This window comes from Anser anser (genome assembly GCF_964211835.1).
Source record: "Anser anser genome assembly, chromosome: Z".
In the NCBI taxonomy this organism is placed as follows: Eukaryota; Metazoa; Chordata; class Aves; order Anseriformes; family Anatidae; genus Anser; species Anser anser.
Genome location: NC_139723.1, coordinates 31,864,945 through 31,892,585, shown reverse-complemented (window position 1 = coordinate 31,892,585; position 27,641 = coordinate 31,864,945). Strand labels below are relative to the sequence as shown.

At 46.6% G+C, this 27,641-nt stretch overlaps 2 protein-coding genes across 4 annotated transcripts; one reads left to right on the top strand and one right to left on the bottom strand.

The window, feature by feature from the left end:
- The first annotated feature begins 2,304 nt into the window (after positions 1-2,304).
- NANS (N-acetylneuraminate synthase) lies at positions 2,305-12,633 on the top strand. Of its 2 annotated transcripts, none has more exons than XM_083816236.1 (6): positions 2,305-2,535; positions 3,169-3,384; positions 7,531-7,630; positions 7,878-8,032; positions 9,021-9,287; positions 10,792-12,633. In XM_083816236.1, exons 1-6 carry the CDS (start codon positions 2,404-2,406, stop codon positions 10,999-11,001), a joined length of 1,080 nt encoding a protein of 359 aa, XP_083672362.1. In that variant the 5' UTR covers positions 2,305-2,403; the 3' UTR covers positions 11,002-12,633. The 2 variants fall into 2 exon arrangements, with proteins under 2 accessions (XP_083672362.1, XP_083672363.1); XM_083816237.1 differs by lacking the exon at positions 2,305-2,535 and adding an exon at positions 2,883-2,911 and having other exon boundaries at positions 3,114-3,384.
- Positions 12,634-13,615: 982 nt separating this feature from the next.
- TRIM14 (tripartite motif containing 14) lies at positions 13,616-23,674 on the bottom strand. Of its 2 annotated transcripts, XM_083816234.1 has the most exons (6): positions 23,318-23,674; positions 20,629-20,724; positions 19,494-19,727; positions 18,686-18,848; positions 17,362-17,454; positions 13,616-14,461 (listed from the first exon to the last, which is right to left on the bottom strand). In XM_083816234.1, the coding sequence occupies exons 1-6, from the start codon at positions 23,501-23,503 to the stop codon at positions 13,926-13,928; spliced, it is 1,308 nt and encodes a 435-aa protein (XP_083672360.1). In that variant the 5' UTR covers positions 23,504-23,674; the 3' UTR covers positions 13,616-13,925. The 2 variants fall into 2 exon arrangements, with proteins under 2 accessions (XP_083672360.1, XP_083672361.1); XM_083816235.1 differs by lacking the exon at positions 19,494-19,727 and having other exon boundaries at positions 23,318-23,609.
- Positions 23,675-27,641: the final 3,967 nt, after the last annotated feature.

Here is a 27,641-nt window from a genome sequence, read left to right as displayed (position 1 = left end):
AGCTTTCCAAAATATTCACACACACACACCAAAATTGCGAACTTCTTTCCTAGTTTCTTAGAGTAAGAATGCTTTTTTTTTTTCTTTTTTTTTTACAACACCAGGACTTGCAGCAGCAGAACAGTTGAGACGGCTGCAGTTCAGTGTTTTCCATCACCAGTACACAGAAACCTTGCTGGTATTCTGATAGCCTCATTTTCAAGCTTAACCCTACCATGACCGCCAGCAATTCACTTGGTGTGGCCTCCTTTCCATGCTAGGAGTCTCACACTTCCAGCGAAATCTGCACGTTCTTTGGTTGTATGAGGGTTAATGATTAGGGTCAACAGAAACGACCTGCAAGGACTCTTCTATCTTGCAGTGATTTTGGTTGTTTAAGTGAACTGGCATAACCAGTAATTTGAGCTCCTTCCGTAACACAGACAGCAGCTTCCAACAGTGGTAATTTCTCATCATCTGAGCATCTCCATTATATCCAGAACATTAGATCTTCACTTCTGTGGCTTTTTTTTTTTTTGGTTTAGTTTTGTTTGTTTGTTTGTTTGCTCTATTCCACCAACACCAAGCTTTGCAGCTCTCCAGCAGCTCGTGTCAGGTAACCACAAACTGCTTTACCCATCCTTAATTCACCACCTCAACATTGTCTTTTAGTTATCACAGAGGGGGTAACTAAATTAGGGAAGTACAGCAATAATCTCGACAGGATCATTAATAACAACCTTCCAAATGTTTGCTTGGAAGGAGAGCTCCAGGATAAATGATTTTATGTAGCCGGCTCCATGAAATGTGGCTGCTCTTTCATTATCTCTCATGGGTGCCAGTATTGCCATTCCTAAATGTTTAAAAATGCCAAATGAGACTGAATGTCCAAGAGGTTTTTTTGTTTGTTTGTTTTACAGGCCCATGGCTCTTTCCTTTCCTTTCCTTTCCTTTCCTTTCCTTTCCTTTCCTTTCCTTTCCTTTCCTTTCCTTTCCTTTCCTTTCCTTTCCTTTCCTTTCCTTCCCTTCCCTTCCCTTCCCTTCCCTTCCCTTCCCTTCCCTTCCCTTCCCTTCCCTTCCCTTCCCTTCCCTTCCCTTCCCTTCCCTTCCCTTCCCTTCCCTTCCCTTCCCTTCCCTTCCCTTCCCTTCCCTTCCCTTCCCTTTTCTTTTCTTTTCTTTTCTTTTCTTTTCTTTTCTTTTCTTTTCTTTTCTTTTCTTTTCTTTTCTTCCAAAGAGTGAAGGAGATACTGGAGGAAGACAGAAAGTAAGCCATATACCCTGGAGGAATGACAGGAATGTGGAATAGCTAACCATGTGAAAACCTCTGAACACAGGAAGTATTCCTTTTTTTTTTTTCATAACTGTTAACTCATCATTTTTATCCAAAGATACACATTTTTATATAAAAAAATAATCTGTGGCTTATGTAAGTAAACAAGCAATTCAATGTTTTCCAGCCTTATCAGGTTCAGTCAAGAGAAAATCAGAGGAAGGAAGAAACGGGAACTATTTATCACCTTCTGAGATCACTTGGATCTCTGGGCGGACTCTGTCCACGCAGCACAGCTTGGTTTGGTTTAGTTCCTGATTCATACACTTTACTTCACAACAGACAGTTCTGCTTTTGTTTTTCTTGGAGTTAATATGTAGTTGCCCAACACAGCCTTAAACCACTACATGAAATAAATGCAAACAAACTGCTCATTAATATATTCCGTTAGTATAACTGATCTGCATAACCTGCTCCCTTTTACACAGAACTTGTTCCTCAGGCTTAACAATCAACTTTTCTTTCCTCCTACAAATGTTCATTACAATGCCTTTTATCCCTAAAGCTCTGGAAGAAGGTAACTGCTGTCTTGAGCAAAGTATCCCAGCTTGGTTGCAGGTAGCTCACGAGAAAAACAAGTTTGAGTGGAAAGAGGGGATATGCGTGTCGCATTTATAAACATTTCTGTAAAAATCTTCTGTTGCACAATGATGTTTGGTCAAAAACAGAGCAACACATCGACATTCGAGTCAGTTTTGTTTCAAGAGAAAAGAAATTAAGAGTTTTTTACATTTTTTTTCCCCACAGCAGAAATTCTAGTCTCCACAAGGTGCCCTCCCACGTGAGGAAAGAAAAAACGAAGCAAAGGAGCGTCTCGGTTAGGTGAACAACTCCAACCCGGCTCCGCCGGGCCTGACCCAGGGCCGCCCGTGAGGCCCCGTGGAGGCGGGCACCCCGCCAGCGCCCCCTGCCGCCACTGCCACCGCCGCCATTACCAGCGCGGCCGGGCGGGGCGGTGCGGCGCGGCGCGGGGCGGTGCGGCGCGGCGCGGGGCGGGTCCCGTCCCCTCGGCGCAGTCGCGGTCGGTCTGTCGGTCAGTGTGCAGGTGTGTCCGTCCGTCAGTCGGTCGGTAGGTCGGCGGTGCTGTCGCCGTCATGTCGCGGGAGTTCGAGCTGTGCCCCGGGCGGCGCGTCGGCGGCGACCATCCGTGCTTCATCATCGCCGAGATCGGGCAGAACCACCAGGGAGACCTGGACATCGCCAAGCGCATGATCCGCATGGCCAAGGTGGGACCGGGCGTGGCGGGACGGGACGGGGGCCCTCAGCCGGCGGGGAGCGTGTGCAGCTGCCGAGATACCTCCCGTGGACATCATGGGGACGTGTCACGCGTGTTAGACAGGCGTTAGACGTACTGTGGCGTTATGCACGTTCGTCTGTGTTCGGAACCGGCGTGTCGCCGCGGAAGGAGGAGTCGTGCTGTGCTCACAGCCGCGACTGCTGGTGCTGGCGTGGAGCAGAGTAGTGAGGGGTTGGCTCTGCGACAGGCGACATCCCAGGCAGCTTTCAGGTTCGCGGTCCTTGCACTACGGAGGCCTGGCACTGCCATGTAAAATTAGCGTGCGGCAGCTGAGTTGAGGAACTGGCAGGCATGGCTAGAGGAAGGTCAGTGTTGTAGTTTCAGTATGGTTTATTTCTGGACTGCTTTTCTACCAAGCATGCAGGCATTTTGAAATAAAAGGGTGCACGTGCGGGCTCCTTTGTCACGCAGTGCTCACACCATTATGCCATGGGTACAACGATAAATGTGAAAACTGAAATGCAGGTGACAGCATTAGTTGCACAGGCCTTGTGTGTTCGTTTCTAGGACTAGTGCGTTTCTGGTTGCACTGCCACTGAGTGTGCACCACCTTCTTCTGCAGGAATGCGGAGCAGACTGTGCGAAGTTTCAGAAGAGCGAACTGGAGTACAAATTCAACAAGAAAGCCTTAGAGAGACCATATACCTCTAAACACTCCTGGGGAAAGACCTATGGGGAACACAAGCACCACTTGGAGTTTAGCCATGACCAATACAGAGAGCTAAAGAAATACGCTGAGGAAATAGGGATTTTCTTCACAGCTTCTGGCATGGACGAGGTACGTAAGCCATACTGCAATGACAGGGAGAATCCAGCTATTGTGTCTGTTGCTTGTTACTTATGCGCTATAGTTCTGACATAAAAAGAACACCAAGTATGTGTGGACGTTGAGTTTGTAAATGAGGAAATTGGAGTAAAGGTACTTCTGTCAGTTCACTTGTGTCACTATTCTGATTGGTTAGACAGCTGAGTGTTTCGGAAGAACTGCCATTTATGCTGAAGTACGTATGCACAGTACATTATATTAGAGACTAGGCCTCAGCTGGACTCCTTAAACAATCAAGACTTTGAGAGTTTAGATCAAAAGGGCAGTCTGACTGCTATCCAGTGTTGTCTGCTATATCAGCTCCAAAACTTCAAACTCTTCTCTGTATTTGAACTAGATTCCGTTCTTAACGCCTATTGTTTCTCTCTTTTTTTCTTTCTTTCTGTTTACTAAGTTCATGTTTCTAAGCAGAAGAAATGTATTTCTTTTTCTTTTACTAATCAAGGTAGAGATTCACCTTGCTCTGTTATTCTTGAAACATTTACTTATTTTGTCAGTGGGTTTTTGGACAGTCAACCACCAGCCTGGAAACTCCATGAAGCTCATCTGTTGCTGTTCCCTCTTGAAAGATGTAGAAATCTTTAACTCTTGCTTGTTGTCTACCTCAAAACGATGTTAATTACAGTATTGATAAATGCAGTCTACAATTGAAATGTGTAAACTGGAAAGTTCAGGTAACAGTTAAACCTTAACACAGATTGAAGATTATGTATTGTTCTAGTTTTCTTTGTGGCCTAGAAAATAATAGAGAAACAAACTGAACGAGAGCTTCCAGAAACAAGCCAGCCACTCTTGCATAAGGCAGGCAAACGATCATCCCTGTCATTCTGCATGTAGCCTTATCCAGGATGGGACAAGGGTGGGATTTATCTAGTGTTCTCAGGTGGTCTGTTCAGTGCCTTGCTTTCCCTACCATCAGAGAGAATTCCCGATATCAGATTAATCTCCTTTCTTATAATTCCTCGTCTAACATAAAAGTTCATACTTTTATTCTCCTATCTCCTGTTTATTCAAACACCATTATTACATTTCTCTCACTCTCTCTTTTTTTTTTTTTTGATATTTTTATGGACTAAGCAGTTCCAATTCCTTGATGCTTCTTACGTTGTCTTTTCTAGTTCTCTGGCTATTCCCACTGTTTCTGTTAACAGACTGTCCTATGGACCAAAATCCTTGAATTGCTGTGCCCCAGCTGAGAGTGCAGCTGCCGAACACCATAACACCATCAAAAACTACTTCAGACATCTGATAGACAAGCAGGTGTTTTGCATGTATCGGAATAGCCCAATGCCATGGGCTCAGAAATAGATCAGGGAAAAGAGAGTATTGTGATATTTATTGTATTGGTGCCTTCATGTCTAAGGGACCAGCTGAATAACAACACCTACTCCATCTTTTCTTTCAGTAAAAGAACAGTTACATCCAGTAGTCTCAGACTTCTGTGCCTGAGATCTTAAACACCCGCGTGCCTTTGGGATGAAAAATCACACCCTTTCTTTTCTGATGTTAAAACCTCCTCCTTCTACAGGCTGTAGTGAAATGCAGAACATCTTTGTTTCACATACAGCAGCTAATATCGCTTTCCACCTCTAAGATCTCTCTTTATCTCAAGGTGCTGTGCTTCTCTGAGCCTGTGGCCTCGTCAGATAGTTAACAGCACTGATACATACTTGGGCATCCTTTTTTGAACAGCAGTTACTTTATACAGCTGCTGACGCTTCTGGTAGTATTTCTGCTCACCGTCTTCAGACTTACTGCAGACTTTGCATAGATTGATATAGTAAGTCCTTGAGAATGTTAGCTTCTATGAATTGAGCATAACCTCTGGAGCTCCAGGTAAGTTGAAGAGGTTAAATTGTGTGTTTAATTGTATGAGGAAGTTCTGTGGAGCAATGTGTGACGTAAATACAAAGACTGTAGGTAACTCCTTTATCTGCTCTGCTCCAGTGTGTACTGGAGACGGAACAGGATCCTGTTGAACCACTCCCTTTAATGTTGTCCCTGCTATTTGAAGTTACACAGGATCGCAAACTGGTTGAGGCTGGAAGGGACCTCTGGGGGTCATCTGGCCCAACCCTGATGCTCAAGCTGGTCCTGTTCCTTGAATCTCCTACGAGAAAGCTGCCAATTCCGTGAGATAGTCACCTTATGAAGAGTGGCATTAGATATTGGGTCCATATGTCATACTTCATTTTGTGCAGTCTCTTCTGATTAGCTCGGTGGCTTTTTAATATGTCTTCATGCACAATGCATCTTAGTGAATAAACCATATTAAAGAGGCATTATGCATCCTAGACACAAGCAATTGAATCTGCATCGTAATGATTATAGAAAAATTAGACTGAAGAAGGTGCGAATCTGTTTTGAACATTACCTTTGTCTTTCTCTGGCACTGAGTGAATTTGGCTGTGACAAGGAATGAGGCAAAGAAATTAAAAATGTGTGGGGAGAGATTGAAAGGGGGACAAAGTTAGGTAACTATTTAATTGTTTTGCCCAAATGTGAATGAAGAATTTTAATGTCGCTTGTGATATGTTTGGGATTTTTCTTTCATTAAATATACTTATTTTCAAAAGGTTACTTACTGATGCAATACTAATTTTAATGGAACCTCCAATAATTCCTGAATTACCTCAAATATAGCACACACATTCTTAGAAGGAGGCAGAGTGTAATTAAGATTTGAATAAACTGTTTTACTGTCTTTCCTTTGGCACTATTTATTTTTGGATATCGCTCATAGAAGACAATCCATTGTGGCTTTCTTTTTGGATAGATGATTTGCAAACATGATTTTTCCGTGTCTGTGGGTTACTTGTTCTTTGAAAGGGAGCATTAACTTTTTCCACAAATAGTGACGTGGCAAGTAGCTTGGTGCAGAATTTTACATATGGTGGAACTGAGGGGGATCAGCCATTGCAAACAGGTTAGCTAGACTGCCGAAGCTGGTGACAGGTTTCTTCCGAGAGTCAAAAGGCAGCCGAATACTTATACGACTGTTCAGAGTGACAGAGCTGCTCAGGAAGCTACCTGTAGTTTTAAGTGCGGTTTGTGGTTTAATACCTCTGAACTGCAGGCGTGAGGCAGGAAGACTGCCTCTGTGCCTGCAGTGCATTCCCTCTTCAGGGGGCTAACTCCCATCTGCAGGTAGTTACTCTTCCTGGTAGTGCCAGTAAAATCAAGCAAGAGTGCCATGGCCCACAGAGCCCTGTGGGGAGTTAGAGGGAGTTAGAGGTGCAGGGGAGCACGGCTGTATGAAGCTGCTGTACCTAGAGCAGGCTTGACCAGCTGTGGCCGGGAGACCAAAGAGACTGCCTCGAGACAGGGAACCTAATAAAAAACCTGTGCAAAATCTGTGTAAAAGAAATGTAAAAGAAGGCACATCAGTAACACTTGATCTGGGGGGAAGTTAGAAACTAGATATCCTCAGAACAGTAAATGTTATTCAGGAGTTGGACACGTAAATCCATTGGGATCTAGCCTTGCCAAAAGGTAGATGAGACTTGCATAAACTGAACTGAGCAGACTGAAGTACCTGACACATCCCCTGCTCCTTAGCTAGTTCCAGTAAGCACCTTTTCCAAAGTCTCCCTTTGAATAAAATTACTCCTTTCCTCAGGGTAACAAATGTTGATAATGTTGATATTCTTACTATTTACCTGCTGATTGTATCAAGAGCTTTTTGGTAACAGTCTCAGAAAGTCAGGCTTAATGTTTATAGACATGCCACAAGGCATCTGACAAATCCAGCCACACTGTCTGTACTGTATCTTAAAATCTTGTCCTTTGATGGGCTCAGAGTTTCTGAAATGTTAACCTGCAGACCAACCTCCTGAAGCAAAATGGTGTATCTGCTTTTGATTTATTTGACCTTTTTTTTTTTTTTTTTTTTGTACCTGATACCATTGATTTGTGAGAAGTACAGTTTGGGGGGCTGTGTATATATGTGCTGTATTTACTTAAGCTTTGCTTTTACTGTTTTGCAGGGTTGGGTTGCTTTTATTTGTTTGTTTGTTGTAATACAGCATGGTAGTTCTTGTCTGTTCCTGACCCAGCTGAAGTGGTGTGGTGAAAAGCAGTGATTTCTTTTTCTTGCAGATGGCTGTGGAATTTCTACATGAACTAGATGTTCCATTTTTCAAAGTAGGATCAGGAGATACAAACAATTTTCCATATTTGGAAAAGACTGCAAAGAAAGGTAAGCATTTTCTTTCGAGCAGTCTTGGTAAACATCACTTTGTCTCAATAGCTCAATTATTACATATTTCCTCCACTTGATTTTGGAAAACATCTTAAAAAAGAGAAAAAAAAAAGATTCACCCACCTTCTTTTTCCAGTTCAATTGAATTAATTCACTGCAAGAATTTCAAATAAGCTTTTGTAGCTTTGTTATGGACCTAAACTTGAGATCTGGGGCAAACCATTTTTTTTTTTTTAATGGCTAGGACGCCCAATGGTGATTTCCAGCGGGATGCAGTCGATGAACACAATGCAGCAGGTTTATCAGATTGTGAAGCCCATCAATCCAAACTTCTGCTTCCTGCAATGCACCAGTGCCTACCCGCTTCAGCCAGAGGATGTCAATCTCCGTGTTATATCGGTCAGTGAATAACCGAGAGTGCCATGGTTAGGGTACCAGAGAAGAGCTATGTATTTCTATTGCATTATATTTCCAGATCTTGGGCAAGCTGGAATTCACCTCTGAGAAGTCAGAAGAGTGTCATGTTCCTCTAATTCATGCAAACATTGAAGTGACATTATTAATTAGATCCTCTTTTAGCAGAACTCAGCTTTGAAGGATATGATAAGGTATATTACTGTTGGGGCATGTGCAATTAAACAGAGTGAAACAGGAGGCTGAAGTGTCAGCCCGTGCTTTGCAGTGGAAAGAAAAGTGACACAGTTACCTCCAAGAAGGTGCATGTAATTGAGAACATGACTCTAAACAGGGGACAAGACCAGAAACTTTCATTGAAAAGGCTTCGTGTGAATATGGGAACTGCAAAGGAAATGGATTATAGTTGCCTTTGCTGAAAATATTACTTGGGTATGCCTGATGCTAACGCAAGAAAAGGTTCCCAAGTTGGCCGGTGTTCAAACATTTGCCTAGCTTTAGTTTCAGTAGAACATGACTGCATTTAATTGCCTGTAAGACTGGATAACTCCTCTATGTGCTGCAGAAAGGAGTGCTTCAGATTTGAAATAGGAGGAGGTGTAGAACCTGCTGTGGATACAAGTTAAGTAGTCCATCGGGTCCTTGGATGAAAATAAAGCACTACTTTATCAGTGTAATTTACAGTGATGTAGGCTTTGAAGACCTTGAAGAGTACAACTAAATTAAAAAGAAAAGTATAAGAGAAATTGAAGAATAGAACGTGTGTCGTTCATTGATAATCCCAGTGAATTTGCTGAAACGAGATGGTTGGTAATGCGTGACTTGTTCAATTAAAAAAAATCATCTCAAGCATAACCACTTGTTTAGTGGCACAGTGACCGTCTATGTTTTCATTGCAGTTATCGTTGTTAAACTTGCTCCATCTCTGAAATTGCTACCTTGATAATTCAGACCAACTCTGTCATGATTGCAGGCATATCAATCAGCTTTTCCTGATATCCCCATTGGATATTCGGGGCATGAAACTGGCATCGCCATTTCAGTGGCAGCTGTGGCTATGGGTGCTAAAGTAGTGGAACGCCACGTGACTCTTGACAAAACGTGGAAAGGAAGTGACCACCAAGCATCCCTGGAGCCCAGTGAACTTGCAGAGTTAGTGAAAGCCATCCGTACTGTGGAAAAAGCAATGGGTTCTCCAATTAAACAACTCCTGCCTTGTGAAATGGCTTGCAATGAAAAGGTAACTTTTGCTTTTGCTTCACATGCAGCTGAAAGTCTTTGAGACTGACAGCTAATAACTCTATATTCATAGGGTGGCTTTACCATGCTGGACACCTGAGCTCCACCACAACTGCTCTCTCACTCCCTCAAAGGAAAAGGAGGAGAAAATACGATGGAAAGGGCTCAAAGGTTGAGATAAGAACAGGGAGATCACTCACCAGTTATTGTCACAGGCAAAACAGACTCAGCATAAGGAGATTAATGTAATTTACTGCCTATCACTAGCAGACTATCACAGTGAGAAACTAAAAGCAAACTAAAAACTGCTTCAGCACGGGTCCCCCACAGGTGGGCAGCAGCTCCCCCCAGACCCCCTGCTCCTGCATGGGCTCCTGTCCACGGGCTGCAGCTCCGGCCCGGGGCCTGCTCCTGCGGGGGCTCTCCATGGGCCGCAGGCGCCTCCTCCAGGCCACATCCACCTGCTCCAGAGGGGGCTCCTCCACGGGCTGCAGCGTGGAGATCTGCTCTGTGTGGGACCCATGGGCTGCAGGGGGACAGCCTGCTCCACCAGGGGCCTCTCCCTGCACAGGCCGCAGGGGAACTGCTGCTGCCTGCCTGGAGCACCTCCTGCCCTCCTGCTGCACTCACCTGGGGGCTGTAGGGCTGCTTCTCTCACATTTTGTCACTCCCCTCTCCCAGCTGCTGTTGCACAACAGTTTTTCCCCCTTCTTCAACCTACTCTCCCAGAGGCCCACCCAGCATCGCTCCCTGGCTCAGCTCTGGCCAGCAGCAGGTCCCTTTGGAGCCGTCTGGAGCTGGCTCTGCTCTGACATGGGGCAGCTGCTGGGCTCTGCTCACAGAGGCCACCCCTGCAGCCCCCATGCTACCAAACTCTTGCCACATAAAACCAATACAATTCAGAAAAAACAGCTTGATACTATGCACATCATACTTAGGTTTATAGTCTCAATATCTCAATTATTGCAGCAGTGTTTCTGCCTCTGCACTCTAAAGATTCTGCTGCTAAGTAAGAGCATGCACACTGATAATGCTTAGCACACAACTTCTTCGTAGACTTACTGTTTCCTGTAAAATGCTATTTCTTAACTATTTTTACCAAACCATAATGCTGGCAATTTTGAGCATAGTGCAGTTCTATGCGTATCATCCAGTGAGTAACTAAGTTGAGTTATAGTTGTGTATGACTCTGTGTGAGCTGCTTTTGCACTAAGCTAGAATACTAGTCAGTCTAATGAGATTCTCGCTATTCTATTTCTGGGATATTCCAGTGAGGCATTGTCTGATTTCAGAATGGGTTTAGATCTTCCCGACAGCCTTGTTAGAGTGAAGGCTTTCATGCTAACTCAAACTTAATTCGGACTAAGAAGTAACCAATGGGGAGGGCAGTCCACACAACCTCTTCCCAAGTAACTGCAGATATATTTTTTTTTTTCACCTCTTTTGGTATTCTGTGTCTAGGAATGTGTTTGACTTAAACTTTCTTTTTATTTTCTCCCCTGTAGCTGGGGAAGTCTGTTGTGGCGAAGGTGACAATTCCTGAAGGTACCATACTGACCCTTGACATGCTGACAGTGAAGGTGGGAGAGCCTAAGGGATTTCCCCCAGAAGCCATCTTCGATCTGCTGGGCCAGAAGGTTAAAAAGCATATTGAAGAAGATGAAACCATCACTGAGCAGGCAGTAGAAAATCATGTCAAGAAAGTAAAGTGCTAAACCAAAGTACTCTGTTACACATTTCATGATGTAGGCCTGCCCTACTGCACAACATATTTAAGTATAGCAGCATGGTAGATTAGAAGAAAGGATCTAAGCAGATTAGAATTTTCCAGATCCAGTTACCAGGAAGTTTTTGCAGGAAGGGGATATAAATTATGAAGAGCAATTTTTAGAAACTGTGTATCAGCGTGTCTAGAAAATACCATACTCCTTTTCCATTCCACTTAACCTAGATTATTTCGGAGTTTTGCCAAATCAGAGACCAAAGTCTGCTGCCTTCCAGTTTGCCTTTTCTGGTAAGAATACACTAAATCCTAATGATTTGTCTACACTTTGAATTGTCATAGTGCTATATCTTTTAATGTTTCCCTCTCTCTTCCATCATTTTCCTTATCCCTGCAAAAACAGGATGTTAGTTGGAGTTAAATGCAGACAAGTGCAAGGTTACATAAACTTAACAGAAAACTTTACACATGCAACCTGATGGATTTTTCTCAAGGTATGTCTTAAGATTTAAAAAGAAGTCTCAAGATAAAGGGTTTGCAGGAACCTGCCTAAGGTGGACAAAGTTGAAATGAAGCATTACAGTGAAGGGAGATAACTGTCTATTCAGTAAAGCCACTATGGGAAAAAAACAACTCCTTGAGAAAACTAGATTCCAGCATGGCCACACCTTCTCAAGAGACAGTTCCAAGAAATGCAGTAAATTGGATGGGTAGAAAGCCCCAGTGTAATGGGCAGAGAAAGAGCCTTTTTGTACTTTTTTGTGAACTGAAAGGCAAGAGAGCAAGCTGGACAGGTTAAGGGGAAAAATTGGTCCAAGATGGATCAGTGGAACTAAGTTTAATCAATGCATCCAGAAATTGGCAAAAGCATCCACCATCAGCTGACTGAATCCTGGCATCCTCATGATTTCTGCAGTGCATTGGGGTATCTGTATTTGTATTTGGGGGCAACTTCTCACGCTGGTAAAGATTCAGCAGCCTCCTTTCTAGACTAATAAGCAAAGGCACTGCATTGGGATTTTTGTTTTCCCACTCATTGCTCTTTGAAACAGCTGAGGTTGGCTGCTCGACTGGATCACATCACTGACTAGATCACAGCATGATGGTCCGTGCTCCTCCGTGCACTCCACTGTTCCATCACAGCTTCTTACTTTCCAAGTAAGAAATGCAATTCCTCTACCCATTAGCCTGCTGCCCTTACCTTTGTCCAGGAAGGATCAGTATGGCAGCAGGTACAACACATCTCTCAGCTAGCTTGGGTCAGCACAAAACCACATTGTTTTAATTTGTCTGCGTTTGTCTGTGACAGAACCCTTTACTAGTTACGGTTATTTGGAACTTGCTACCTCTTGGTTATGAATTGGTGAAGTATTTTGAATTTGATGGTTGTGTTTCTGTACCTGTGAGCTGTTTACTCTCAAAATGTTTACCCTTCTTCCGTTCTGAGGAGACTGTAGTCCTGTATTTAAACTGGGGAGAAGAGGTCTTTGAATCTTGTGCTTGTGACAGTCTGTGAGCTCTGACTGATGCAATATGCTTGCCTTACATTAAGAAACAAGTAAATTGTTAAAAGATTTTTTTTAAAATGGCAAATTTAAAAAATAAATAGAGCTTATAAGACAAACTATTGTTTTTGTGTTTCAGTGTGTGGTCAGAGCTTGCCTTTGCTAGCAGCAGAGAGGGTTTCAGGGCAGTTAGTATTTGAACCACCCAAGATTACCTTGCTTGCTTCAAGTGTCAGTGCTCCTTCAGTGGGGCGGTACAGCTGGTTCTAGGGAACGCTGCCAACATAGGCTCCAAAGATTTCCAGGATTTTAATTAATCATAGAATCATCCAGGTTGGAGAAGACCTTCAAGATCATCAAGTCCAACCATCCACTTGACATATGGCGTCCCATCACAAAGCCATGTCCCTTAGAGCCATGTCCACACATCTGTTAAATACCTCCAGGGATGGGGACTCCACCACTTCACTGGGCAGGCTGTTCCCGGGAAAAGCCTTCCTACCCTCAAGCAGATCAACATTCCTGCCTAACTTGGGATCATCTGCAAACTTAATGAGGTTGCACTTGGTCATTTGCACAGGTCATTGGCAAAAATGTTAAAGAAAACTGTCCCCAGAATTGAGCCCTGGAGAAAGCCACTGGTGAGCAGCTGCCAATGGGATTGAACTCTGTTCCCTGTGACTCTTTGAGCCTGGGAAAAAGAATAAATCATTATTCCTGTGTAGAAACAGCAGATGAAAAGTCATCCTTGCAAGCTGGAAGAATATGGGCACTGAGGATCCCATTTCAGAGCCTCTGACACCCAAGGCCGGCTCATGACTACTGAGTGTGGCTACAGTAGCTCCCACTTCAGCTCCGCTTAAAGGTGCCTCTCTATCAGTCATTGCCTCTATTCAGATCTTCCATGAGACGATACTTCAGTACAAACCACTTAATTTTAATTAAACCACATTATCCAAATCTGACATCAACTATAAAATTAGGCAATATGTCCACTTGAAGCTTGAGCCAAACTAAACCCAATACGATGCACAACTGCAACCTCTCCAGGCAGATAAGGGGATGGCGCTGAAAAAAAAATTACAGCAGGCTCAAATATGAGTTGTAATAAACTTTTTTTTGAAAATTCTAACCAGGGTTTTTCCATTTTGCAAATTTGAATCAAGTACAAAAAATATAATGTATGGCACTTTAGGTGATATATTGACATCATTTATAAACAGCAGGTCAACTTCCCCCGTTTAAAACACACAGACATTAAAAACAATTGGTTTTCTTCAACTTCACCGTTACCTTCTAAAAGCATCACAGTTGAATCTTCCATATGACATAGAGTAATTCATGTAGATCACTACTAAAGTGGTTTTCATACCAAAACCATGAAATACAGCCTTTTTTTTTACTTCATTCTTTATGTTAGCTTGCGTATCCCAATGGACCCCTCCCAGAGCCTCAAGGCTGGGTAAATTGGCTCTGTGAACTTGCAGCGAAAGGTGTGCAGGTGAGCCATGCCATCCGTAACATTGTAGAAGGAAAGGATCCCGGCTTCGTAATCCAGAAAAACACCAATGCGATCAGGATCATCTTCTATTGCGAGCGGGATCCTCTCCCCCTTGTGGAAAGCCCAGTATTCAAAATCAAACCTTTTGATGCACCACGATGCTCTGTTCCAGCCCAGGCGGCAGGTTTCAGAGTCTCCTTTCCTGCCAATGGACGGGTAGGCTGCGCCAATCCACCACCCAGTTCCAGCCTGAAGGAGGTCAACCTCCCAGTAATGGCTCCCGGAAAGGAACGCATCTCTGCTTAGCACTTGCCACAATTTATCGAATCTCTGGGGACCACAGGGGTAGAACATCCTCCTCCAGTTGCAGCTCACTACTAGACGGTCATCAGACAACTTCAGCCTAGGATGAAGGCTGTCATACTCCCAGGTTGGCGATCTTGCATCTGCAATCAAAACCATAAACATACTTGCTACATTTATCGTGACTCATGAAGGAAGCCTCAGTTACAAAAAGCCGGCAAAAGAGCCCACAGCCGGCAGTGGCTTGGAAACTGCCGTTTTGTAAGGAAATAGACATTTTTTAAATTGGAAAACACTGCACTATCAACATGCACTGATGGTTCAAAGTTGCATAGGCCTTAAAGCAGGTCAGTAAAAGACAAATACGTAAAACAGTGTATGTGTGTTTAACAAATGGTAAGAAGAATACAACTAGGTAGGGAATGAACACAGAGCTTCTGCTTTTAAGTGGACTAGTTGGAGACTGGTAGTGTGATGACAGCCTAAGGTTTTTAGAGAGCACTGGAGCAGAGTCTTTGGTTGCGAGACCTCATTTCAGTGAGATCGCATTTGAAAAATGGGCTAAGTGTTGGTTTCGCACAGGGGCACTACAGCTCAGAGGAGCAGCAGCATGTATGTAGCAAAGGAACAACCTACCCAAAGGAACAACCTACCAGCTCCCAGAGGATTTACAGCACTAAGTTTTCACCTAGCCTGTAATTTACAAAGGAAGAACCACAGTCTGGAACTATACCCTAGAACTCACTGTCTTACTCAGCAGCAGCTCAGAATATTTTCACCACGAAGCAGCTGTTACAGGACTGGAAATCACAAAGCCAGAAAAAGACCTCTATACCCATCCGTAGTGTTTCAGAAAGACAAGTTAAGTACTACACGAGTCGTGACTAAAAGATACAGCTGCATGCCACGTCTCCCTTGCCTTGCCATGGCCCCTAACATTAGCTGTATTTAACATACAGGAAACAGTGGTGCACCAGTAGCTGTTTTATACACAGCCTTGCTAACAAATCGTCTTGGTCTGGGCTGCACACACCTGGCTATCAGAAATGAAGCAGTTGCTTAGTCTGGGTCAAAGACGTACAGAAAGAGTTGCTGATGTGTAAAATGTGTGTGAAGGTGCTAGAGAGCCCACTGCTGATAATTCTACCCCCTTCAAACTGTACCTGTTTGCTACAATAAAAGGGAGAGGCCAACAGTACTGTACATGCACAAGTGTTAACAGAAGCATTGACATTTTCTAAACAAAACAAAAAAAAAGCTTTCATACTTTTAATTCTGGTCTTATGACTGTAGACACCAAGTTGAAACTTCCAAAAGCATACCACTACAGGGACAGGTCTCGCACATGCAACATCTTACTGTTGTGATCTCTACTACACTTCACGGGTGAAGCACCAGGCAGAAAAGCTAGTGCTGGCTTTCATATGGTCTGCATAGGCATTTTAGGTGGGTGAACACTGCAAACACTAACGCCCACCTGTGTGCACAGTTGGTGACAAAAGACAGGAAACAGGAATTACGAAGGTAAAAACAGCGTGTTGCAGGATTGTCTCTTGTCGATGTCTCTCTGTCTGTCTTTGAGTCTTGGCTTCACGTCACCTTCCAAGAGGTAAATGGTGGGGATGCTGTTTGTACAGAACATGGAAGACACTGGGACCAAAAGAGACTGAAAGTGTCACTTGAAAGTAGGGATGATTTTAAAGGCCTGGCTTCAGCGTCTGCTTCTCTTTGAGAACGCACTTGAAAAGCTGTGCAAATTAGTGGTGTCAAGTCTGTCAAATCTGCCCGAAAACCTAGATTTTCATAAAATCCGTTCCTAACAGATACATTGCTACTAAAATGAAAATACCTCCATTGCTTAAAAAACAACAACAACAACAAAAAAAAAAACACATGAACTGAACGGCATCTGGATGCCAGTATATGAGAGCATGGATGTGAATTTGACTAGAAAAATAATGCAAAACAGCTGGAGTTGTTTGGATTACTGGAAGACTTGCCATTTTTCCCAAGCAGTAACATCTCTAAGTGACTTTAACTCCAAATACTCATTTATCACTAGGGCTTGACAATTTTGCTGGACTATGAGCAGCTGCATCCAGCATCTTTCTTAGTGAGGTTTGTTATTTTTAGGTTTAATAGAGTTGAGATATAGTCTTTTTGGCCCTTAAAGAGATGTCTGCTCATACGTGAAACAAATGGAGTACTTTCTGTATGAATCCATCAGGAGACAGCCTGAAGGAGATGGATAAAGGCTGACGTTCATGAAGACTGGGAGCCCACTTCACTGCCAGACAAAAGCTTCTGCAGTGTTCTCTTTCTGTCTAGAGCTCATTGACACGTACTACCTGTCCTAGCATCCTAAAAAGATCAAGTTATGGTTACAAAGTGAATGACTCAATCTGGATCCTGCAGCGCAGAGATGATGCAAACGTGGGAAGACCCACTGACATCACAGCCACCAGATGCCATGTTAATGGGGAACAAAACAGCTTTTGGATTAAGAACAGCCACAGCATATCTGCTGCAGGCCGCTGGAAACGTTAATTAGCTTTCCATCAGAGAGGTGAAACAATTTGCTATACATCTTCTCTACCAACACCAGAGGAAATGATGACCTGTGGATTGTCGCTAGACGCACTACATAGAATCACAGAATCGTTAAGGTTGGAAAAGACCTCCAAGATCATCTGGTCCAACCGTACATGATGGACAGATACAGTTAAAGACAGACCACGATGACGTGGAAAATAGCAACGCCTTCAAAAAACGAAATTAGCCATTAACTGGTTCACACGCTAGCAGTTTTGAATAAAAACAAAGGATCAAGACGTCACAGGCAGAAACTAAAGTTTCTTTCCCAACCTGAGATACAGAAAAGAGTACTGGCTCTCAAGCAGAGCTGAGAACTTGTTCCTCTCAAACAGCAGGAGGCCTTTTAAGAGACCTGTTCAAGATAATGGTAGCACACATTCACTGACTGCTTCAATGACTAAGCCATGAGTGTTTGGAGTGCTTCTAGCTTTTGTGCAACCATACTTACGTTTTAAGAAAAGCAACCGATCAACAGGAGACATGGTTTTCAGCATTGTTCCAGGCTCCTTCTTTGTGGTGGCATTAAGGCTGCTGAAAACGTCTGGGCAGAAATGAAAAGGGACAGTTTAGGTAAGCCTATCAGTGGAAGAAGATGGCTCTACTCTCAAGATTTTAAAAATAAACACCAGGGGGGATTTTGCAAGACAGGTTATTTGGGTTTTACCTCTTTGCTGTGAATTCCACCCACATCCTGAGTAAGGTTATATAGTCACACCCCATATTCCAATTTCATGGGACAATCTGTACTACTTTTCTTGGACAAGGTACGCTCGCTCTGCACACTTTCTACTTTATGTTCTTTGGATAGCACAGAGATGCTAGATCCCAAAGATGCCACGGGACATCACAACCCAGCACAACCCTAGGCAAGCACCTGCCATTCCTCCAAAACCGCCCCACACACCAGGTGAGAACACAGTCAGGCTGTTAAGACAACCACAGGTACTAGCCACAGAGCAACTCCGTGGCACTGTCTAGCAACTTCCCACTCATCCTGCAGTGACCTTCCAGGTCTGGTGAGAACATTTCCCCCAGCACCCTGCTCTACTGTTCTTGGTGGCAGCTCTTAAAAAATGGGATCATTAAAAGGTAGCTGGATGTAATCTGATGGCCACTGTGGCCCTACTGACCTGAAACTCAACCAGCATCAGGATTTCCCCATGGTTACGTGGCTTTGTGGCTCTGTGTTAGGGAACTCCTTGCTTCAATCATGCAAGAGGTCCCTTAAAGTTGAAATATGAGCTCAAAGACAAAAGGCCCTCTAAGCAGAACATGTTAACCCACCTTTAAAGTACCAAAAAACAGAGAGTTTTTTCAGAGTGCCGGAGACAGAAGGATCACTAGGTGTATCAACTACAAAAAGCTTTCGATTTCTAGAGGTAGCCAATGTCCCATGTCTGCAGATGTTCTGTCACAGCACTTAACAGTAACTGAAAGGACAGAGCAGCTGCATTGTGTAGGCGTGATGGTCTAGGGATAAAAATAAGGTAAGCTCTGTGGAGATAAGTAATCTATATTGAAATAACTGATAGGGCTGGAAAAAAAGCATCTGAAGACGTAAAAGACCTCTTCAGAGTTGAAAGAGAAACCTCACGTGTTCCTACATCACCACAGCTATAGCAACATTACACCAGTGCTGTCAGAGAACAGCACCCATACTCGAAATGCTTGCTTTCTCCAGCTTAGTTTACTTAGTAAAAGAATCTTACAAACCACACTTTATTTAGAAGGAGGCCAGGAGGAAGCAAAATTCGCAGCACTCTTTTGAGTACCTTCTTTAAGCCGGGCTTCTAGTGGTTTCTGTAGAACGGACTGAAGCACTGTCATGAGATGCTTGTAGTAGTTGAGTACATGCTCAAATGAGAGAGGTATCGGATGCCACTGTTCTAGCTGGCTCTTTGGCTCCTGCATTTCCTTCTCGATTTCTATGGATTTCTGAGGGCAGAAAGGCAAATCCTCTGATTAGTACAGACAGCAGCACAAACGGACTCTTCCCGCCAGCTCCCACACACCAGAGGGCAAGGACAGCTCCATCACTACGTGAATGAACATAAGGACTGTAACAGGCGACCCTTGCTGTGCTCAGACTGTTTAGCAGCCTGTTAGGAAAGAGAGGCTGACATTTATCAGTAGGCAAGAAGAAAAGCACTCCAGTAAAATGAGCTCGGGGAGATCGGCATCTTTTGCAATTAAAGGAATGAGCCAATTTAGCCTTCTTCCTCAGGTTCCCAGAGAGGGCTGCCTTTCCTCAGACGTTCATGTTACACTGTGTAAGGAAAGACCTCATACAGCATTAATCTTCAGGACGAGGAGACAGGCCTAACTTGTTTCACGTATGCTTAAAGTTAACGTGGTTCTCATACAGCGCTGACGTCAATGCCACGGCATGAACACCTAACAGCTCATAAATCAGGAAACAAACCAGTCCACCAAAATAACAACAAAAAGAAGAAAAAAAAAATCAGTGAGAAAGATGCTGCTTACATACAGAACGATCTACAGGTTAGGTAGGCTAACCACTAGAGCAGTTCACCAGGGACTACGAAGATTAAGAGGCAGAACCAGATCACACAATACCACCTCCAGAAACTGAATGATGTCATTGTTCTGCTGTGTTTCTCTGATTCGACACGAGAAGGTCTCCAGGGCTGCAAGCTTTTCTCGACAGGACTCCACCTGCTGACCATGTGCTTCCAGGGCTTGCTGAGTCTTTTCATCAATTAAATTTCTCGCCAGGCTCTCCTCTTCGCGAAGCAGTAACTGGAGCTCAGTCATTCTGTCTGACAGCTGCTTTTTGGTCATAGCAGCATGTGCCTAAAGGTGAAGCAGAAGAGTGACCGCCCCAGATTCAACAGACCATAAACATTTCAGCTGTCAATGACACATTTCTGTTGAATTTTAACCAATTTGCTGTATCTCTTTAGAAATGAGTGTTTACCCAGTTAAGGGCAAGCACAGTCAGGATCTTCCTGCTTATCTCCTGGATGAAAAAGCTTGAGGGCAGATTCCGTGATGCTTAGTATGTGAAAAACACAGTTTTCAGCTGTAATGTAACCAGGCCAGGTACTGGGCCCGGTACCAACCCCTACAAGCAGCAGACCTGGTCCTTTGGTAGCAACGCTTTGTCCCCTTTTTAAAGCAAGTTAGGGTCAGGGAGCTGCTGGCAAAAGAAAGCATCCAAAAGGAAGTGACAGCAAACTACAGTGTCCAAAGCTCTTCAGAGGTTCCTCCAACTTTTACTGATATTTTTGGAACAGAGAAGTTCAGAGATGTTCCTTGGAGCAAAGGCCAGTTCATGCTCTATAAATGAGATGGAGCTTAGCACGCATCCCCATTCTTAGGGGAAAGTTAATAGAGCTTTTCTTGTTTACTACACTCTGAATTCAGTCAGACTGAACAATGCAATTCTGTGCAATGCAACATCCATCAGTAAAGTCGGAATAAAATAAGTTGTTGGGAGTATTTACTATTCCTCTGCACAGACATTTCAACACGGTTCTCCCAAAGGTGTTTGCCTGAGCAGGGGGCGAGGGCCAGGCCTTTAGAAACTCTTTCCCTTCCTCTCTCCCTTTGATAGTAGTATGTTGTAATGTACACACGAAAAACATTCCTTTCCTGGGAAGCAACAGCTGTCTGGTTATGGAGAGCTACAGACAGAGCAAAATGTCTCTCCTTGGAAAACAACCATCCAGGGGAGAAGGAAGCTATGCTTTACCTTCAGATCATTAGCAGCTTGCTCTATACACCTTCTGTTACCAGCCTCTTGTTCTTTTCTCTCTTCTAGATCCTTCAAATACAGCGTCAGGAGTTCCTATACAGTAATAAATAAATAAATAAAATTACTGCTTCATAACAACATCTATAAAAAACAACTTTCTTTCCTTATCAGGGAGTATATTACAGGAACAGTTTATAAGGCTGTCCAGCAAGGCCCCTGGAGGGAGATTAAACAAATATTTCACCATTTCATCTGTTGCCCAGTGGTTAAAAGGGTAAGATACATACAGATGTACAAATTATGCCACCTTCATAAGCAGCAGGGAAACCAATGGTGAAAAAAACATTTTCATCTTGAAATCTATGGCACTGTGTACTAAGTCTATATGGGAAAGTTTTGTTAACAGGGGATCTGCAGGAGTGGCCTCTGTGAGCAGAGCCCAGCAGCTGCCCCATGTCAGAGCAGAGCCAGCTCCAGACAGCTCCAAAAGGGACCTGCTGCTGGCCAGAGCCGAGCCAGGGAGCGACGCTGGGTGGGCCTCTGGGAAAGCAGGTTGAGGGAAGGGGAAAAAAAATTTCTGTGCAACAGCAGCTGGGAGAGGATTGCAAAAGTGTGAGAGAAGCAGCCCTGCAGCCCCCCAGGTGAGTGCAGCAGGAGGGCAGGAGGTGCTCCAGGCAGGCAGCAGCAGTTCCCCTGCGGCCTGTGCAGGGAGAGGCCCCTGGTGGAGCAGGCTGTCCCCCTGCAGCCCATGGGTCCCACACGGAGCAGATCTCCACGCTGCAGCCCCCCCGTGGAGGAGCCCCGTGGAGGAGCCCCCGGTGGAGCAGGTGGATGTGGCCTGGAGGAGGCTGCGGCCCATGGAGAGCCCCCGCAGGAGCAGGCCCCGGGCCGGAGCTGCAGCCCGTGGACAGGAGCCCACGCAGGAGCAGGGGGTCTGGGGGGAGCTGCCGCCCACCCGTGGGGGACCCATGCTGGAGCAGTTTGCTCCTGGGGGATGGATGGACCCCGTGGTACGGAGCCGTGTGGGAGCTGTTCTTGAAGAGCTGCTGCCTGCGGGCAGCCCCCGCAGGCTCAGTTCGGGAAGGACGGCATCCCGTGGGAGGGACCCCACGGGGAGCAGGGGCAGGGAGTGACCGAGAAGCAATGGTGGAGACGAAGTGCTGTAGACTGACCACAAGCCCCATTCCCCCATTCTCCTGCGCTGCTCGGGGGGGAGGAGGTAAAGGAGCACAGAGTGAAGAAGTGAAGTTGAGCATGGGAAAAATGCAGGGGAGACAAGAAAAGGTATCAAAGGTATTTCTAGTTTTGTTTTTGCTTTTCACTATCCTACTTTATTTTTAATTGGCAATAAATCAAGTTAACCTTCCCCAAGTCAACAGCAATTGCTGAGTGATCCCCCGTCCCTGTCCTTACTTCAGCCCAGGAGCTTATCCATCTTATTTTCTCCCCTGGTCCTATTGAGGAGGGGGGCTGAGAGAGCTGCTGGGTGGGTGACCAGATAAGGCCAACCCACCGTACTTCAGATCAGGACTGCACGCTCACGCATTTAGCGCTGAGGGGCAGCTAACCAAGCACTTTCACCCAGACCATCAGCAGGGTGCTCTGTCTAGAGTCAAAACCCACTGAATGTTCAGGGTGCTTCCTGGCACGCAAAAGAGCAATCAGAAACACCCGCTATCACTACACTGATGCTGTAGCCAGTGGCTGCAACAACAAATATTTACAGCTTGGCATCAGCGATAGCATTGGTGGTGTACACAGAGCCTCTCAGCTGTAGCGGGCAGGCCAGCTCCGCAGCTACAGCTCTGTCGGTGCGCCCGTCCTGCAGCCGGGACCCAGGCACATGGGCGAACTCACCACGACGTCCCCAGCTCTGCGTGGCGTTTAAACTCTGCAGGGGGGTTAAACCGTGTGGGCAACGCGGGTTTGCATTGCTGAGATGTGGCTCCTTTAGAGACGCATGCAATCTTTCACTCAGTTACGAGAGAGACAGACGAAACGGGCTGCAGGAGAAAGCCAGAGAGTCCATGTCTGGAAGCCCCTTGGCACAGGCACATATGTGCGAGCAGACAGATGTTTCTCTCGCATGGAGCAAGAAACCCCGAGAAACTTGGGGCATGACATCTCTTCCAGTCTTGTCCCTGACTGACCAAAGGTTTCTGCACCACTTAAAAGATTCAAGAGCTCTGCTAGGTGTTAACCTTCCCCGATCCATTCTGCAATTTGCACCCCACTGCCTTCCTCAAAGACCCGTGAAGATAACATAGCAAAACACACCCTTCCTTCTCCCCCAGCAGCCAACGCACATCACCCGGCACTCCCACCCTCACAGGTGGCCACAAGGAAACACGGCGCCAGCCCCAGGCATTTCAGGCCGAGCATTACCCAGGGCTGCACAGAGGAAAGCGAAAGCTGTTTCCAAGAGCGCTCCTGCGGCACCCGCACCGCTCGCCCTGAGGAGCCAGCTCCAGCCGCGTTCCCTTAGGGGCTGCCTGGATGCGGGAACTCGCTCACCAGCGTGCAAACGCGGTAAAAGGCAGGGACTTCCACTAGTCTCCCAGCTCCAGTCAGGCACACAAGTGCACATTCCCTTCCCTTCCCTTCCATTCCCTTCCCTCCCCTCCCCTCCCCTCCCCTTCTCTTCCCTCCCTTCCCCTCCCTCCCCACCCTCCCCTCCCCTCCCCACCTGCCGGTGCCTGGCAGCATGCGGCAGCAGGCAGGCTCGGTGGCCGCGGTGCGGGCCCAGCGCGGGGCAGAGGGCGCACACGCAGCGGCCGCACTCCTCGCAGAGCAGCTCCAGCGGCCGCCCGCCGTGGGCCCCGCAGCACCGCCACGCCGCCGCCGGCGCCCCGCACGACTCCCCCTGCGCCATGGCGGCACGGGACCGGGCACCGCCGCCGAGACGGGGCCGGGACGCGGGGCGGGCCCGGGGCCGCTGCCTCCTGCCTCCTGCCCCCTGCCGGGCCGGGGGCGGCCCCAGGGGTTGCTCAACTTTCTCCAGACCAATCTGACTGCTGCGTTCTGCCGAGTCTCTCTATCCCCACCCCTCCCCTCAAGTTGTATTTATTTTATGTGTTTTCCTCCTATTGTTTCTGTCAGCAAAAGCCAACCGAGTGGCCAAAATAATGGCCCAGAGTTAAAGCGATGTGAAAAACAGGATGGGATTTGACAATGAGCCTTTTTTTCACCGGCGAGCCTGGGAGCCAGTGCATGTATGAATGCAAGAGGATGTGGAGAGCTGAGGGCCGAGGGTGCTCCCTCTGACAGCAGCGGGAATGCCAGGCCTGCCAAAAAGCTGCACGGATACTCAGTGGTTCACAAAAACGTTCTCCAAGGGTGCCTTGCTCAGAGCCCATGCAAGAGTCACAGAATGGTGAGGGTTCATAGCAGTATCTGGGGACCACCTGGTCTCACCATCCCACACAGAAAAGGGCTAGAGCCTGGTGCTGTGGAGGTAGTAAGGATGAGGATTTCACAGCCTCTTTGGGACCTTGTTGCAATGTTTGACCATCTCCACGGGGAAAACTTCCTAGCGTCAAGTCAAAATTTTCCTTGTTGCACCTTGTGCCCTGTCATTTCACCATGCACTTTCAAGGACAGTTGTGACCCCATCACCTATTTCCTCCAAAAAGGGAGTTACAGACAGCCTTGAGATCTCTTCTGAAGGCTGAACAAGCCCAGTTCCTCCCATGTCTCCTTTGACACGCTGTGCTTCAACCCCATCGCTCTCTGAGTGGCCTCTGTAGGAGGGTTCCCTCAATGGGACCAACATGCAGCTTGAGGCTGGTCTCCATCACCAGGGGGACGTGCTGTGGGAAGGTGTTCAGCCCACAGACTTGGGCCCTTTTCTGCCACAGCCGCTCCCCAGCCTGCTGGTGCCCAGCCTGAACCGCTGCAGAGGGGTTCCTTCATGCACGGGATGATCCCAGACGTGGCATTCGCCTGCCTTGACCTTGGTGGGATTCATGCTGGTGCCTTTCCCCAGCCTGTCACAGGCCCTCTGCAGAGCTGCTCTGCCTGCTGTCACCTCCCATCCATAATCACCGTGGGCTTGTGGAGAGCACGTTCCACCCTATTGCCCTGTCTGTAGATAAGGGCATTAAACATTCCCTGAGGAGCAGTGCTAGCACCCAGCTGCAGCCTGGACTTTGTGCATCTGATGGCAGTGCTTAGTGCCAAGCAGCACAGGAGGCTCTCTGTCCACCTGCTGGCCTACCTATCCAAACAACTGCTCATCAGTTTGGCTGGGAGGACATTGCACATGGGTGCGTGCCTTGCAGCTTGCAGGTTGTGACTGCCTGGGACACTATTTCCCATTTCGTATAGGACCTTGCAAAGGAACCCGTTGAGCTCATCTCTCTCAGCTTTCCAATGCTTTTAATTGTTTGCTTTAGAGGAGAGAGCTGCAGTAAAACGAGCGTTTGCATGAGCACCAGCGGGTGGTCAGGTGCTGGTACCATGCACTCAGGTCGGACGCACTTTCACCCTGGTATTTTCCTGCCTGACACCGTGAGCCAGCGCTGCCCTGTGGTGGTGAGGGGCCAGGCGAGCAGGAGGGACCCTGCTCCTCTGTGCAGCTCCCACGTTTGTCTCTGCAGAGGGGCCTGGTGAAGCACTCAAAATGGGGCTCAGGTGCCTCAGAGGGTGCTGTGGGCTGTTTGCGGCCAGGAGGAGCTCTCCTCCAGTGCTGGCAGTGAAGAGAGGTTAGTTAAATCAAGAAGATGAACAGTGGGGAGCCGTGACATTTTCCTGCTTTGGAGCCACTCACCCTGACAGCCAGCTGGTTGGGGTGGGCCAAAGGGAGCTGAAGGGGGCTGAGCCTCCCCCTGTTTGTTCTCAGCTGAACTTCCCTTTCCCTGGTTTTGGGCTTTGTAACCCCTCTGCACGCTAGGGGTGACGAAGACCCACAACGCCTGATGAAGAGGAAACTAAGCCTGGATACCGCCTTATATTTCCCCTGTCAAGTGACTGTCCTGCTCGGTGCACGTCTGGTGAGCCTCTGCGTGGGGCTGGCAGCCGCAGCACACAGACACCTGGCAGGGGTGAAGCCGGGGTGTTCCTGTGTCTCTGTGCAGAAAATTCCTCACACAGATCCGGCTTCTTCTTCATTCTGGGGTTTCAGGGCAAAGGGGAGGAGTGGAGTCTGACTTCGTGTACAATTCACAGGTTCTGGTGAGGATCTGGACTCTTTTTGCACCTTGGCAGAGACACTGGGGAGTGAGAAGTGGCAGCTACACAGCATCTGTAGACGTCAAGTGACAGGGAGCCCCTGCTGCACAGAGTGAATGTTCGACAGGATGAAGCCAAACACCCCGTGTCAGACTGTGGTGCTTTCAGTAAGAGTCACCCTTCCCCCTGGCTCGAGAAGAGAAACCATTCCTGCTGCAGAAAAGTCAAGTGACACACTTTTGCCCAAGTAGTTTGCATCAGACAGAACTGCAGGTACAACCTTTAGGCAGCTGAGCCAAAAAGCATGGCTTTCAGCTAAAGGCAGAGACGTATGTGGTTTGTGCTGCCCCCAGGAAGGGGCAGAGGCTGGGGATACCAGCCACTGTCGGGAAAGGTCCCCACATTGCAGCCGGAGCCTCCTGCGTGTGGATGACGGGCCTTGCTGTGGCTGGGCAGGTAGAGCAGTTCAGGCAGCTGCTGTGTCCCCTCCTCGGTGAGGTATAACCCACAGCTGTGCCCAGCCTGCCTCAGAGCACAGATTTGGGTTGTTTTGTTTTTGTTTTTGAAGAGAACTTGGGCAAAAGGCCAAGTAAAGTCCTCTTTCTGCCCCCATTTCCCATGCTTCTTCATAGTTTCCAGTAAAAAACAAACAAACAAACAAGCAAACAACAACCTGTTGTTGTTCCTTTGCCACGACCCTTGTTACTTGCTGTTATTAACAACTACCATAGGACACAGAAAGCCCAACCCAGGGACCAAGCCATCTTGTTCCAGGTCAGAAGAGAAGCTGGAAAGAAGAAGCCCTGTCCCCTTCTGGGGGAGGAGATGTAGGATTTCTGTTTGGTGTTTTCATCTGTGCACTATCTTGCCTGCTGTCCCCTTCTTGTACTGGCCTTGCTTTGTTCTACTTTTCCTTTTTACTTACTGCGTTTCAGCAACAGATGCGTTTCCTACAGACAGGTTTTTAACTAGCACTAAGGGGAAAGAAAAATATTGCTTCCTATCTCCTCCCACCTATCTGTATTTATGACAGCATCCTATTTTCACTTTCTGTTTCTCTGCCTTGCTTGTCCGCCATGCAGCTAACTGTTGCGTGAACAACAGTGCCCTAGGACAACCCAGCAAAGGTAGCACTGAAATCAAAGTGCATTCACCAGGAACCAAAATTCTCTAAAAAAATAAGCAATCTCTGCATCCTCTGCCCTTGGATTATCCTTGATATTCTGCTATTTGTCTGTTCTTTGCATACTTGCTGAACACTGCCACTTGCATAGCAGGTGCTCCTTGCCTGAGTAACAGATAGTTGTCTTTCAGGGGCTGAAGTACCACAGCTTGCACTGCTACCCAAGAGACTTACATTCACTTATTGAACAAGATTACGAGGTGGCCCAGGCTCCTGGTACTCATGCAAGCTCTGAACCGCTTCTTAGCTTCTCTCCCCATTGCCTCTCTCCACCTCCCTCTCCAACAAACATCTTCCAACCCCCACCAGACGTGGTTTGGTGATACGTGTTTCTCCTGGCCAGACAGACTCTGTCCTGTCTAAAGGGCTTTAACCTGTTCCCATACCTGAAAGGATCTCCTTATATATATGCCTTTTTTCATTAATAACGTGTAAGAAAAGCACGTGAGACAGCCCTGGCTCAGCTGAAGCATTTTTACCTCACATCCCACCTGTAACACGACTGCAGGCCCAGCGGGACCCCCGCTGTGTCAGGCCCAGTGCTGAGGCCAGCAGCAAACCGACCCAAAGCTCCGCGGCCTGCTGCGGCTCTGCTGCCAGTCGCTGCTGTATTGAACGGGCTGTTTTGTGGTAAAACCCAGTGTTCGTCAGTAGATGG